Source organism: Crinia signifera, chromosome 2, assembly GCF_055691185.1.
Source record: "Crinia signifera chromosome 2, ASM5569118v1, whole genome shotgun sequence".
In the NCBI taxonomy this organism is placed as follows: Eukaryota; Metazoa; Chordata; class Amphibia; order Anura; family Myobatrachidae; genus Crinia; species Crinia signifera.
This window is the reverse complement of record NC_139218.1, coordinates 401,804,606-401,817,475: the sequence shown is the minus strand read 5'-3', so window position 1 is coordinate 401,817,475 and position 12,870 is coordinate 401,804,606. Positions and strand designations below refer to the sequence as shown.

Here is a 12,870-nt window from a genome sequence, read left to right as displayed (position 1 = left end):
CCCCCCCCGCAGCCTAACCCTCTCCCCTTACCCCAGTAGTGCCTACGCCCAACTCCTATACCCTGCCACCTGAACCGAACACCTGTAACCTGCTGCCTAACTCCCCCCCCCCCCCGCAGCCTAACCCTCTCCACTTACTACAGTAGTGCCTACGCCCAGCTCCCATACCCTGCCGCCTGAACTGAACCCCCGTAACCTGCTGCGTAACACCCCCCCCCAGCAGCCTAATCCTATCCTTAGACTAACCCTAAGTACCCCAAATAGTGCCTAAACTTAACCTGCCCCGGCATACTAACGATCGGGATGTCAGCTGTGGCCAGACGGGATGCCAGTGTCTGTATACTGAACACTGGCATCCTGACTGCACCCCGTGTGTACACGTGTAGGTGTGTGCGTGTCAGCTGTGGCCAGACGGGATGCCAGTGTCTGTATACTGAACACTGGCATCCTGACTGCACCCCGTGTGTACACGTGTGGTTGTGTGTGTACAGAGGCATTAATTACATGACCTATTACACTGCCTACCTGAGACTTTGATGTCAAATTAGCCTCCTCTTTCCTTTGCTGAATTGGTTAACAGTGATGGCGGGTGGGAGGAGCTCAGTGATCATGTGATATTTGGGGTTTCATGCTTATCTCTCGGTTAGGAGGACGTATATGGGGCTACATAGTGGTCCCCTCTGGGTGTATAAAGCACTCAGTCAGGCACAACTAGTCCCATACATATAGTTTGGTAAATAAGTAACTTGGTCCCCTTTCCACCAAGAGCCACAGTTACAGCTGTAGCATCTGTACATCCAGGTGCCGAGACTACACAGGAGGCGGGTCAGATGCCGAGTCCAGTGAGTGGGAGGAGTCCAGTGAGTGGGAGGAGTGCATGAGCTCTGTGGGACTTTGTTCTGCCAGGAAACTAAATTGCAACATTTTCATTAAATAGCGACCGTAATTGTCAAATGGAATATGACTCACAAGCAGCTTCTGCTGATTAATATGATAGGCAGCGTGTCTGTATGCAGTGTGTGACTGCCACTGTATCTGCGTTAGATATGGCAAGTTAGTGCTTTCCTGGGAATATTGTATATGCAGATACAGCGGCAGTCACATACTGAATATAGACACGCAACATTTAATCAGCAGAAGCTGCTTGTGCTTCCCTTTCTCTCTGTTTTGTAATGATGTTATTTAACGAAAAAAAGACGCCTGGCCTTACCAAGTTGCACCATGGCGTGGCGCGACTAGAAGGGCTGTGTTACGGGTAAGGAGGTGCATGGACATATATAGGTCAGGTAGAAGTCCTGGTTCATTTGGTTTAAGCACTTACAGCTGTGCTCTTCATCTGACGATGGGGGCCATAATCTCATGGTCCGCTGGCTTCTTTGGTTCCTTGTTCCCCTGTCCTGGATATAGGATATTTGAAGCAGTACAGGTATAAGCAGTAGCTGACGTGGAAACACTATGAGGCCGGCATCAGAATAGGACAGAACAGTTCTAGAACCCTGTTTCCCTCTGTATAGTCCGCTCTCCCGGGGGCTCTGTGTCTTGTTACTGTCTGTGTCCACAGAGATCCTGCACCAAATTACTAATCTGAGGGTTTATCTCTCTCCTGTAGACTCTTCTGTCCGGCATAGACCCCACCTGCAAGGCTGAGAAGGAGAGTTCTCTCGGTGAGTCTTTCTGTGCGTCTGGGTGACTTGTGCTGTATTATTAGTAGTAGAGAATGTAACCTACCCACATCTGTATATAGACAATGGATCCTGGAATCCTTTTGCTAGAACCAGGTCAGAACAGTGAGAGAGGGAAGTGAGTTTTTTTGTACCTATATCATGTCTGTCCCTGTTTTTTTAGCACTGGGGTACTGGGTTACAAATCATATAAACAGCAGGGGCCACATTGTGTCAGTTCTGAATGTTAGAACATCTAAATACAACGTATAACATGGATTCTATAGATTTAAGACACAAGGTGAACAATATTGTCCCAGGATTAAGAAGCAAGGACACTAATGTTGACATATTTAAATTGTACATGTCTGGTCTCATATTACCATAAAATGGTCCTAATTCAGCGGGTTTATTCAAGCTGTATTTGTAGTCTACATTTGGTGCCATAGCAGAGTGAGAACAGATTCAAATCAGACCGTGAAACGATTTCACACCGTAGACCTAAATAAAGCCATCTGAGACCTGTGGTGACTGATGCTGGCCCTATTGGCTCAGGGGAGGAACACCAACAAGGCAGTGACTGTGAGGACCGCAGCGCAGCTGGCTAATGTGGCAGAAATCATTGCAGGGATTTGTGTGTTACGCACCTAAAGCCTATGACTGACCTGTATTTGTTGTCACACCAGAGAACGATTGGAAGGCAATCAATGGCGGCCAAACACAGCGGAGCATGTGCCAAGAGCCTAACGGTGATGGGACTGCCTCTAACAAGGCCCTCGGTGCGGGGTCAGGACGCCCAGCTCAGGAGCGTCTCTTCCCATGTACTCAGTGTGAGAAGAGTTTCCTCAGGAGCTCTGACCTGGTGAGGCACCAGAGGAGTCACTTGGGAGAGCGTCCGTACGTGTGCAACCAGTGCGGGAAGTGCTTCAGACGAAACACGTCTCTGCTCATCCATGAGCGAATCCATACCGGAGAGCGGCCGTACCAGTGCGCGCAGTGCGGCAAGTCCTTCGTGCAGCGCCAGCATCTCACCACCCACCTGAAGACGCACACCGGGGAGAAGCCTTATCCGTGCACGCTCTGCGGCAAGAGCTATCGCTGGAGGTCGGAGCTGGTCAAACACCAGAGGGTTCACAGCGGGGAGGTACGTCTGGCCATCCCTCATGCCCGCCATCACCTTGTACTGACAGCAGTGACTGTATGGGGAGGAGACCCGCTGAATGTGTGGGTGTCCATGCGGAGTCTGTTGTGGGGTCATCTTCTAACGCTACACATGGTGGCACAAGACCAGATCTGGGCAGAGATGCAATGTGGACCACTCATGTATTATGTCCTTGCCACCGGTGACATAATCAGCTACTGCCCATAATTCCATGTACTTTAGACAAGTGTAGGTTCCCCTGGTTATGGGAGCTGGCCGAGGGGAGGGGGGTGGTGGCAGGTTCCTGAATTACGGTTCTACCCCCACTCTTATTATCTATGTTTGTTTAATGCGTACTTGGTGTTGCAGTATCCACCAGTATCCGCCGCCAACCGATGTAACCATTGGCAAGGTTTATACTCAACACCACCCGACATGACTGGTCCATCGTAGGTGGTTCTGGCAGACATACAGATTTAGCTGGATGATCTATTGTCATCCGCTCTACTGCTGGGCCGACGACGATAAGTGTGAATTAAAATATTGAGTATATAAGTCAACAATTTAATTGCCAACAAGGCCAAGGGGTCGACTTTTATATAGTCAATATGGATGTTTTAAGTGCCTAACCCTGCCCCTAGCAGTGGTGGCCAACCCTGACCATTCCCATTGCAGCTGCACCCTAAAAATCAGGACATTTTTTTTTGTGTGTTAAACTATTTCCAAGGCGACCTTTTGACCCTCTCAAGCTTTTCACCAGTGATGTCATATAGTCCTGTGTTTTGTCAGGCCTGGTATAATATGTTACACGTATGTTTCAGGCCTCGGTGTCTTTCGATGATGTTGCTGTGTGTTTCTCGGATGAGTGGAAGGATTTGGAGGACTGGCAGAAGGAGCTGTACCGGAACATGATGAAGGAAAGTGCCGATTCCCTCATAACACTGGGTATGTGTCCTCCTCACAGCGGGTGAAAGTCATCCCCTAAGCCTTTATACAATATGGGTTGGGATTGGCACCAGCAGTAAAAGGATCATGCTAGTAATACGGTACTAATGCTTTGCTGCACCAACGTGATTACCGCTTGCACTAAATTGGTCAGTGGTATCTGCTTGGCGGTGCCCCAAAATTGTTCAGCATAACAACTGAAAAGGAAAGTCATGAAGGCGACACAAAGGAAGAACAGAAAAGGGGTTTTGGGGCGCACTTTACAAAGGATGCTTGAAGAATTTTGAGACGTAACTTTTATTAAGTAGTTTAGCTAAAAGTAAATGACACAAAATTTGTTAACAATGTAAAAATTCACTTTTATATTCAAGTGTGAAATGATCAAGAGATGTAAATGCTCCAAAATTCACATATAATGGTGTTCATAGAGAATAATACTGATACCAATCAGAACAAATGGTAGTGTTCACTCTATCATTTAGAGCGGGCAGGGCGCTGGGAGCGGTCCCGGGCACGCCCCTCTTGTGACGTCAGCGGACAAGGACGTCATCGAAAGGGGCGGGCCCGGCCCCCGCCGTCACCAAAGGGGGCGGACCCGGCCCCTATGATGTCGCTTTGCTGCTGGGGAGGCACCGGGCATCGCCGTCTACGGTGGCGCTGGGCTTCCCCGTGAGTCTGTTTTAGCGGGGCGCTGAGAGATGGGCAGGGCACATTTTGCCCTTTAAAAATCGGTCAGGGTGCAGCGCCCCGCTAAAACAGCCTAGTGGGAACACTAAATGTTTTAACCATTACTGGAGTATGAAGATAAATGACGCATGACACTACAGTATGTCCCCTGCTAGTTAAGAATGATGCGACTCCCTAGAATCACATGTATCATACCATGCAGTCCTCCTCTTGGTTCAATATTAGTCCCGGTTCCAGAATGGAGGGGAGTAGATGAAGGAGGGTAAAAGTATAGAGTGCTCCCTCGACCAGACAGAGGTGTCTCTGCTGCCCAAATCTATTACAGCTCCTGGTGTTCCCTGTTGGTCACCCAAATAGGTACTAACCAGGCCGATCACTCTCAGCTTCTGAGTGCGGGATGGAATTCAGGCGGACCAATACCGGGCAGGGGGGGGGGGAGCTGTTCCCTGAGATCTCAGAGGGAGGTGTTTGCTGGGGGCTCGGACATACAGTATCTATTCTCTGGGGGGCTTGGATAGAGGAATTTACATAGGGAAATAGGGATCTATGGATGCATGTGAGGGATATAGAAGTGTTGATGCCAGTGAGAGGGGACCTGTACTGTGCTGCATAGTCGCTGCTCACCATACTGTACTGGGGAGGACTCAGCGTTGTATATTAGCATTGCATGTAATGTCTGTTTCTCCCCAGCAGGAGAAGTCTGGATCAATAAGAATGGCAAGGAGATGCCCCCAGAGAGGAATCCCGAGGATCTGGTAATGCCCAGTGACTCCAAAGAGCACATTCCCCTTGGTGCAGATCTGGGTCCCGAGGTGAATAAGTTTGGTGTCCCCCAGGAACTAAGAGACTTCTCCAGTCACTCCCTCCCGGGCGATGAACCGCACACGTCCGCCGATGCTCTCCGGGGCTTCCAGCAAAGCCTGCGGTTCTTGGACCAGCGCCGCGCCCCGCGGGAGAAACTCTTCTCTTGCACTGAGTGTGAGAAACGTTTTGCACGGAACTCGGATCTGCTGAAGCATCAGAGGAGTCACCAGGCCGGAGAGAAGCCGAACTTGTGCAACGAGTGTGGGAAAATATTTCGCCGCCGCACGGCCTTAATCATCCACAAACGCATCCACACTGGCGAGCGACCCTATAAGTGCAAGCAGTGCGGCAAGTGCTTTGTGCAGCGGCAGCACCTCACCACTCACGTCAAGACTCACACCGGGGAGAGACCCTACCCCTGTAACCAGTGCGGCAAAAGTTACCGCTGGAGGTCGGAGCTGAACAAACACCAGAAGGTCCACGCAAACCTATTGGGCCCAACGATTGACTACATCCAAGGCTGAAAATGGGGCGTGAGCGGGTAACAGGCCTCTACCATGTGCGGTATTTGGAGGAATGGACAATGTATTAGCTCTGCAGTACACAGCGGACATATTGGCCATAGTATTAAGCATTCCTAGACGGGATGTTGTCAGGGAGGTCCCTGAGCATTTCATACTGAATCACCGAGACTTTGTGTCCTGTCCGGTTCTGTGCTGCGGTGGATGTAGACCCGGAGAATATCCTGCATTGGTGCTGTTATTACTGTGATATACGAGACACTACACCCTTGTACCCTGTAGGCCATACACAGTCCTAACCCGAGCGCTTCAGCCCCCCCACATCCGGTCTGTTAGGTGCAATACACGGTTACTACAAGGTGACCAAAAAGACTTTGCCAAACCTCACAAGAGCCTTTTTTTGTTCTGTCGGCGAGTGGAAGCCCTCAGCCTGCGATCACAGTATTCCCCACTTGTGTACAGACCATAGGCGGCCACCGTAAGGGGAAGGAGGAGGGGGAGTCCACAATGGACTCTTTTGGGGAACAGTAGGATGCCTCGGGTGGGTGGCTGCTAGAATCGGTGTTTGATAGGTGGTAATTGGTTTGGGAGCAAGCAGCACATTACCAGATTCCCAGACTGTCGCTCCAACCAGCCGGTTGTCCGGTTGTAAAGACCATCCTTAGCCGATACACAATGCATGTCTTCCATACCTCCTTGTAGGAGCACATATTCAATCATTACTTACTGACACATTTTAATAAATCCACGGGTGGTTCTAATTATTTCACTTGAGATTCTGTGAGGAGATCTGGAAAACATGCGCTGGTAGGGCAGTTGACCGATGGCGAAGTCTGCGCAGGCTTCCGGATTGCTAGAACTTAATCGGGCGTTCCCGGGGAGGTGGCTGAGCAGACGCAGGTGTGCTGCTGTAATTGGCTGTGCCCAGACGCCCCGCGGCCCGCACACAGAGCCGTACAGCTGATGGACTGGAAGTGGGCGGCTCCGTATTAATAAAACCAGTGGCAGCATCAGCGTGAGACGCGGCTGGGGACAGGCAGATCGCAGCGTTATTACCAAGAACGTATCTCATGCATTGGCCAGATGGGAACAAACCCCTGCACCCCCCCCCCCCTACTGACACAGGGATTCTTTTAAAGGAATTCTTCATTTTAAAGCTCTAATGTATTTGAGTCTCCCATGTTCTGTCTGTGACGTCTGTAAATGTAAGGACTTTGTGCTGACATTTGGTTTCTGGATTTTGTTATTTACAGCAGTATGTGCCGGGGAGGGGGGGGGGGGGGTGAGATTATGTATGGAGGTCTTGTATGTGCCGGGGTGTGAGATGTGAGATTATGTATGGAGGTCTTGTATGTGCCGGGGTGTGAGATTATGTATGTATGTATGTATGGAGGTCTTGTATGTGCCGGGGTGTGAGATTATGTATGGAGGTCTTGTACGTGCCGGGGGGTGAGATTATGTATGGAGGTCTTGTATGTGCCGGGGGGTGAGATTATGTATGGAGGTCTTGTATGTGCCGGGGTGTGAGATTATGTATGGAGGTCTTGTATGTGCCGGGGTGTGAGATTATGTATGGAGGTCTTGTATGTGCCGGGGGGTAAGATTATGTATGGAGGTCTTGTATGTGCCGGGGGGTGAGATTATGTATGGAGGTCTTGTATGTGCCGGGGGGTGAGATTATGTATGGAGGTCTTGTATGTGCCGGGGGGTGAGATTATGTATGGAGGTCTTGTATGTGCCGGGGGGTGAGATTATGTATGGAGGTCTTGTATGTGCCGGGGTGTGAGATTATGTATGGAGGTCTTGTATGTGCCGGGGGGTGAGATTATGTATGGAGGTCTTGTATGTGCCGGGGGGTGAGATTATGTATGGAGGTCTTGTACGTGCCGGGGTGTGAGATTATGTATGGAGGTCTTGTACGTGCCGGGGTGTGAGATTATGTATGGAGGTCTTGTATGTGCCGGGGGGTGAGATTATGTATGGAGGTCTTGTACGTGCCGAGGGGTGTGAGATTATGTATGGAGGTCTTGTACGTGCCGAGGGGTGAGATTATGTATGGAGGTCTTGTATGTGCCGGGGGGTGAGATTATGTATGGAGGTCTTGTATGTGCCGGGGGGGGTGAGATTATGTATGTATGGAGGTCTTGTATGTGCCGGGGGGGGTGAGATTATGTATGTATGGAGGTCTTGTATGTGCCGGGGGGTGAGATTATGTATGGAGGTCTTGTATGTGCCGGGGGGTGAGATTATGTATGGAGGTCTTGTATGTGCCGGGGGGTGAGATTATGTATGGAGGTCTTGTATGTGCCGGGGGGTGAGATTATGTATGGAGGTCTTGTATGTGCCGGGGGGTGAGATTATGTATGGAGGTCTTGTATGTGCCGGGGGGTGAGATTATGTATGTATGGAGGTCTTGTATGTGCCGGGGGGTGAGATTATGTATGGAGGTCTTGTATGTGCCGGGGGGTGAGATTATGTATGGAGGTCTTGTATGTGCCGGGGGGTGAGATTATGTATGGAGGTCTTGTATGTGCCGGGGGGTGAGATTATGTATGGAGGTCTTGTATGTGCCGGGGGGTGAGATTATGTATGGAGGTCTTGTATGTGCCGGGGGGTGAGATTATGTATGGAGGTCTTGTATGTGCCGGGGGGTGAGATTATGTATGGAGGTCTTGGTATATAGCGGGAGACGGCTGCGTGGCTGGAATAGACATTTGCCTGATGGCAGTGTAACGTCTCCTCTCACCCCAGCACAAGTCTCTGATCTGGCATACACGTGTGTATAGCAGCAGTACATGCACATGGGCAGTATGACTGGCGAGTCCCTGAGCGCCCATACACGTGTGTATAGCAGCATTACATGCACATGGGCAGTACGACTGGCGAGTCCCTGAGCGCCCATACACGTGAGTATAGCAGCATTACATGCACATGGGCAGTATGACCGGCGAGTCCCTGAGCGCCCATACACGTGTGTATAGCAGCATTACAGGCACATGGGCAGTATGACTGGTGAGTCCCTGAGCGCCCATACACGTGTGTATAGCAGCAGTACATGCACATGGGCAGTATGACTGGCGAGTCCCTGAGCGCCCATACACGTGTGTATAGCAGCATTACATGCACATGGGCAGTATGACTGGCGAGTCCCTGAGCGCCCATACACGTGTGTATAGCAGCAGTACATGCACATGGGCAGTATGACTGGCGAGTCCCTGAGCGCCCATACACGTGTGTATAGCAGCAGTACATGCACATGGGCAGTATGACTGGCGAGTCCCTGAGCGCCCATACACGTGTGTATAGCAGCATTACATGCACATGGGCAGTATGACTGGCGAGTCCCTGAGCGCCCATACACGTGTGTATAGCAGCATTACATGCACATGGGCAGTATGACTGGTGAGTCCCTGAGCGCCCATACACGTGTGTATAGCAGCAGTACATGCACATGGGCAGTATGACTGGCGAGTCCCTGAGCGCCCATACACGTGTGTATAGCAGCAGTACATGCACATGGGCAGTATGACTGGCGAGTCCCTGAGCGCCCATACACGTGTGTATAGCAGCATTACATGCACATGGGCAGTATGACTGGCGAGTCCCTGAGCGCCCATACACGTGTGTATAGCAGCATTACATGCACATGGGCAGTATGACTGGCGAGTCCCTGAGCGCCCATACACGTGTGTATAGCAGCAGTACATGCACATGGGCAGTATGACTGGCGAGTTCCTGAGCGCCCATACACGTGTGTATAGCAGCAGTACATGCACATGGGCAGTATGACTGGCGAGTCCCTGAGCGCCCATACACGTGTGTGTATAGCAGCATTACATGCACATGGGCAGTATGACTGGCGAGTCCCTGAGCGCCCATACACGTGTGTATAGCAGCATTACATGCACATGGGCAGTATGACTGGTGAGTCCCTGAGTGCCCATACACGTGTCTATAGCAGCATTACATGCACATGGGCAGTATGACTGGCTAGTCCCTGAGCGTCCATACACGTGTGTATAACAGCATTACATGCACATGGGCAGTATGACTGGCGGGTCCCTGAGCGCCCATACACGTGTGTACAGCAGCATTACATGCACATGGGCAGTATGTCTGGTGAGTCACTGAGCGCCCATACACGTGTGTATAGCAGCAGTACATGCACATGGGCAGTATGACTGGCTAGTCCCTGAGCGTCCATACACGTGTGTATAACAGCATTACATGCACATGGGCAGTATGACTGGCGAGTCCCTGAGCGCCCATACACGTGTGTACAGCAGCATTACATGCACATGGGCAGTATGTCTGGTGAGTCACTGAGCGCCCATACACGTGTGTATAGCAGCAGTACATGCACATGGGCAGTATGACTGGCGAGTCCCTGAGCGCCTATACACGTGTATAGCAGCAGTACATGCACATGGGCAGTATGACTGGCGAGTCCCTGAGCGCCCATACACGTGTGTATAGCAGCATTACATGCACATGGGCAGTATGACTGGCGAGTCCCTGAGCGCCCATACACGTGTGTATAGCAGCAGTACATGCACATGGGCAGTATGACTGGCGAGTCCCTGAGCGCCCATACACGTGTGTATAGCAGCATTACATGCACATGGGCAGTATGACTGGCGAGTCCCTGAGCGCCCATACACGTGTGTATAGCAGCATTACATGCACATGGGCAGTACGACTGGCGAGTCCCTGAGCACCCATACACGTGTGTATAACAGCATTACATGCACATGGGCAATATGACTGGTGAGTCCCTGAGCGCCCATACACGTGTGTATAGCAGCATTACATGCACATGGGCAGTATGACTGGTGAGTCCCTGAGCGCCCATACACGTGTGTATAGCAGCATTACATGCACATGGGCAGTATGACTGGTGAGTCCCTGAGCGCCCATACACGTGTGTATAGCAGCATTACATACACATGGGCAATATGACTGGTGAGTCCCTGAGCGCCCATACACGTGTGTGTATAACAGCATTACATGCACATGGGCAGTATGACTGGCGAGTCCCTGAGCGCCCATACACGTGAGTATAGCAGCATTACATGCACATGGGCAGTACGACTGGCGAGTCCCTGAGCGCCCATACACGTGTGTATAACAGCATTACATGCACATGGGCAGTATGACTGGTGAGTCCCTGAGCGCCCATACACGTGTGTATAACAGCATTACATGCACATGGGCAGTATGACTGGTGAGTCCCTGAGCGCCCATACACGTGTGTATATCAGCATTACAGGCACATGGGCAGTATGACTGGTGAGTCCCTGAGCGCCCATACACGTGTGTATATCAGCATTACAGGCACATGGGCAGTATGACCGGTGAGTCCCTGAGCGCCCATACACGTGTGTATAGCAGCATTACATCCACATGGGCAGTATGACTGGGGGAGTCCCTGAGTGCCCATACACGTGTGTATAACAGCATTACATGCACATGGGCAGAATGACTGGTGAGTCCCTGAGTGCCCATACACGTGTGTATAACAGCATTACATGCACATGGGCAGTATGACTGGTGAGTCCCTGAGCGCCCATACACGTGTGTATAGCCGCAATACATGGGCAGTATGACTGGTGAGTACCTGAGCGCCCATACACGTATGTCTAGCAGCGTTACATGCACATGGGCAGTATGACTGGCGAGTCCCTGAGCGCCCATACACGTGTGTATAACAGCGTTACATGCACATGGGCAGGATGACTGGTGAGTCCCGGGGCGCCCATACACGTGTGTATAACAGCATTACATGCACATGGGCAGTGTGACTGGCGAGTCCCTGAGCGCCCATACACATGTGTATAGCAGCATTACATGCACATGGGCAGTATGACTGGTGAGTCCCTGAGCGCCCATACACGTGTGTATAGCAGCATTACATCCACATGGGCAGTATGACTGGTGAGTCCCTGAGCGCCCATACACGTGTGTATAACAGCATTACATGTACATGGGCAGTATGACTGGCGAGTCCCTGAGCGCCCGTACACGTGTGTATAGCAGCATTACATGTACATGGGCAGTATGACTGGTGAGTCACTGAGCGCACATACACGTGTGTATAGCAGCATTACATGCACATGTGCAGTATGACTGGCGAGTCCCTGAGCGCCCATACATGTGTGTATAACAGCAATACATGCACATGGGCAGTATGACTGGTGAGTCCCTGAGCGCCCATACACGTGTGTATAGCAGCATTACATGCACATGGGCAGTATGACTGGTGAGTCCCTGAGCGCCCATACACGTGTGTATAACAGCATTACATGCACATGGGCAGTATGACTGGCGAGTCCCTGAGCGCCTATACACATGTGTATTGCAGCATTACATGCACATGGGCAGTATGACTGGTGAGTCCCTGAGCGCCCATACACGTGTGTATAGCAGCATTACATGCACATGGGCAGTATGACTGGTGAGTCCCTGAGCGCCCATACACGTGTGTATAGCAGCATAACATGCACATGGGCAGTATGAGTGGGGAGTCCCTGAGCGCCCCTACACGTGTGTATAGCAGCATTACATGCACATGGGCAGAATGACTGGTGAGTCCCTGAGCGCCCATACACGTGTTTATAACAGCATTATATGTACATGGGCAGTATGACTGGCGAGTCCCTGAGCGTCTATACACGTGTGTTTAGCAGCATTACATGGACATGGGCAGTATGACTGGTGAGTCCCTGAGCGCCCATACACGTGTGTATAACAGCATTACATGCACATGAGCAGTATGACTGGTGAGTCCCTGAGCGCCCATACACGTGTGTGTATAGCAGCAGTACAGGCACATGGGCAGTATGACCGGCGAGTCTCTGAGCGCCCATACACGTGTGTATAGCAGAATTACATGCACATGGGCAGTATGACTGGCGGGTCCCTGAGCGCCCATACACGTGTGTATAGCAGCATTACATGCACATGGGCAGTGTGACTGGCGTGTCCCTGAGCGCCCATACACGTGTGCATAGCAGCATTACATGCACATGGGCAGTATGACTGGCGAGTCCCTGAGCGTCTATACACGTGTGTTTAGCAGCATTACATGGACATGGGCAGTATGACTGGCGAG

General features: G+C 51.2%; 1 protein-coding gene across 1 annotated transcript in view; it reads left to right on the top strand.

Moving 5' to 3' along the window:
- Positions 1 to 6,977, top strand: part of LOC146058330 (uncharacterized) — a 31,596-nt gene extending 24,619 nt beyond the window's left edge. Inside the window, 4 exon segments of the mRNA XM_083170602.1 lie at positions 1,610 to 1,664; positions 2,348 to 2,805; positions 3,624 to 3,747; positions 5,128 to 6,977. Of these exon segments, the coding sequence (XP_083026728.1) occupies positions 1,610 to 1,664; positions 2,348 to 2,805; positions 3,624 to 3,747; positions 5,128 to 5,762 (1,272 nt within the window). The 3' untranslated portion in view covers positions 5,763 to 6,977.
- Positions 6,978 to 12,870: the final 5,893 nt, after the last annotated feature.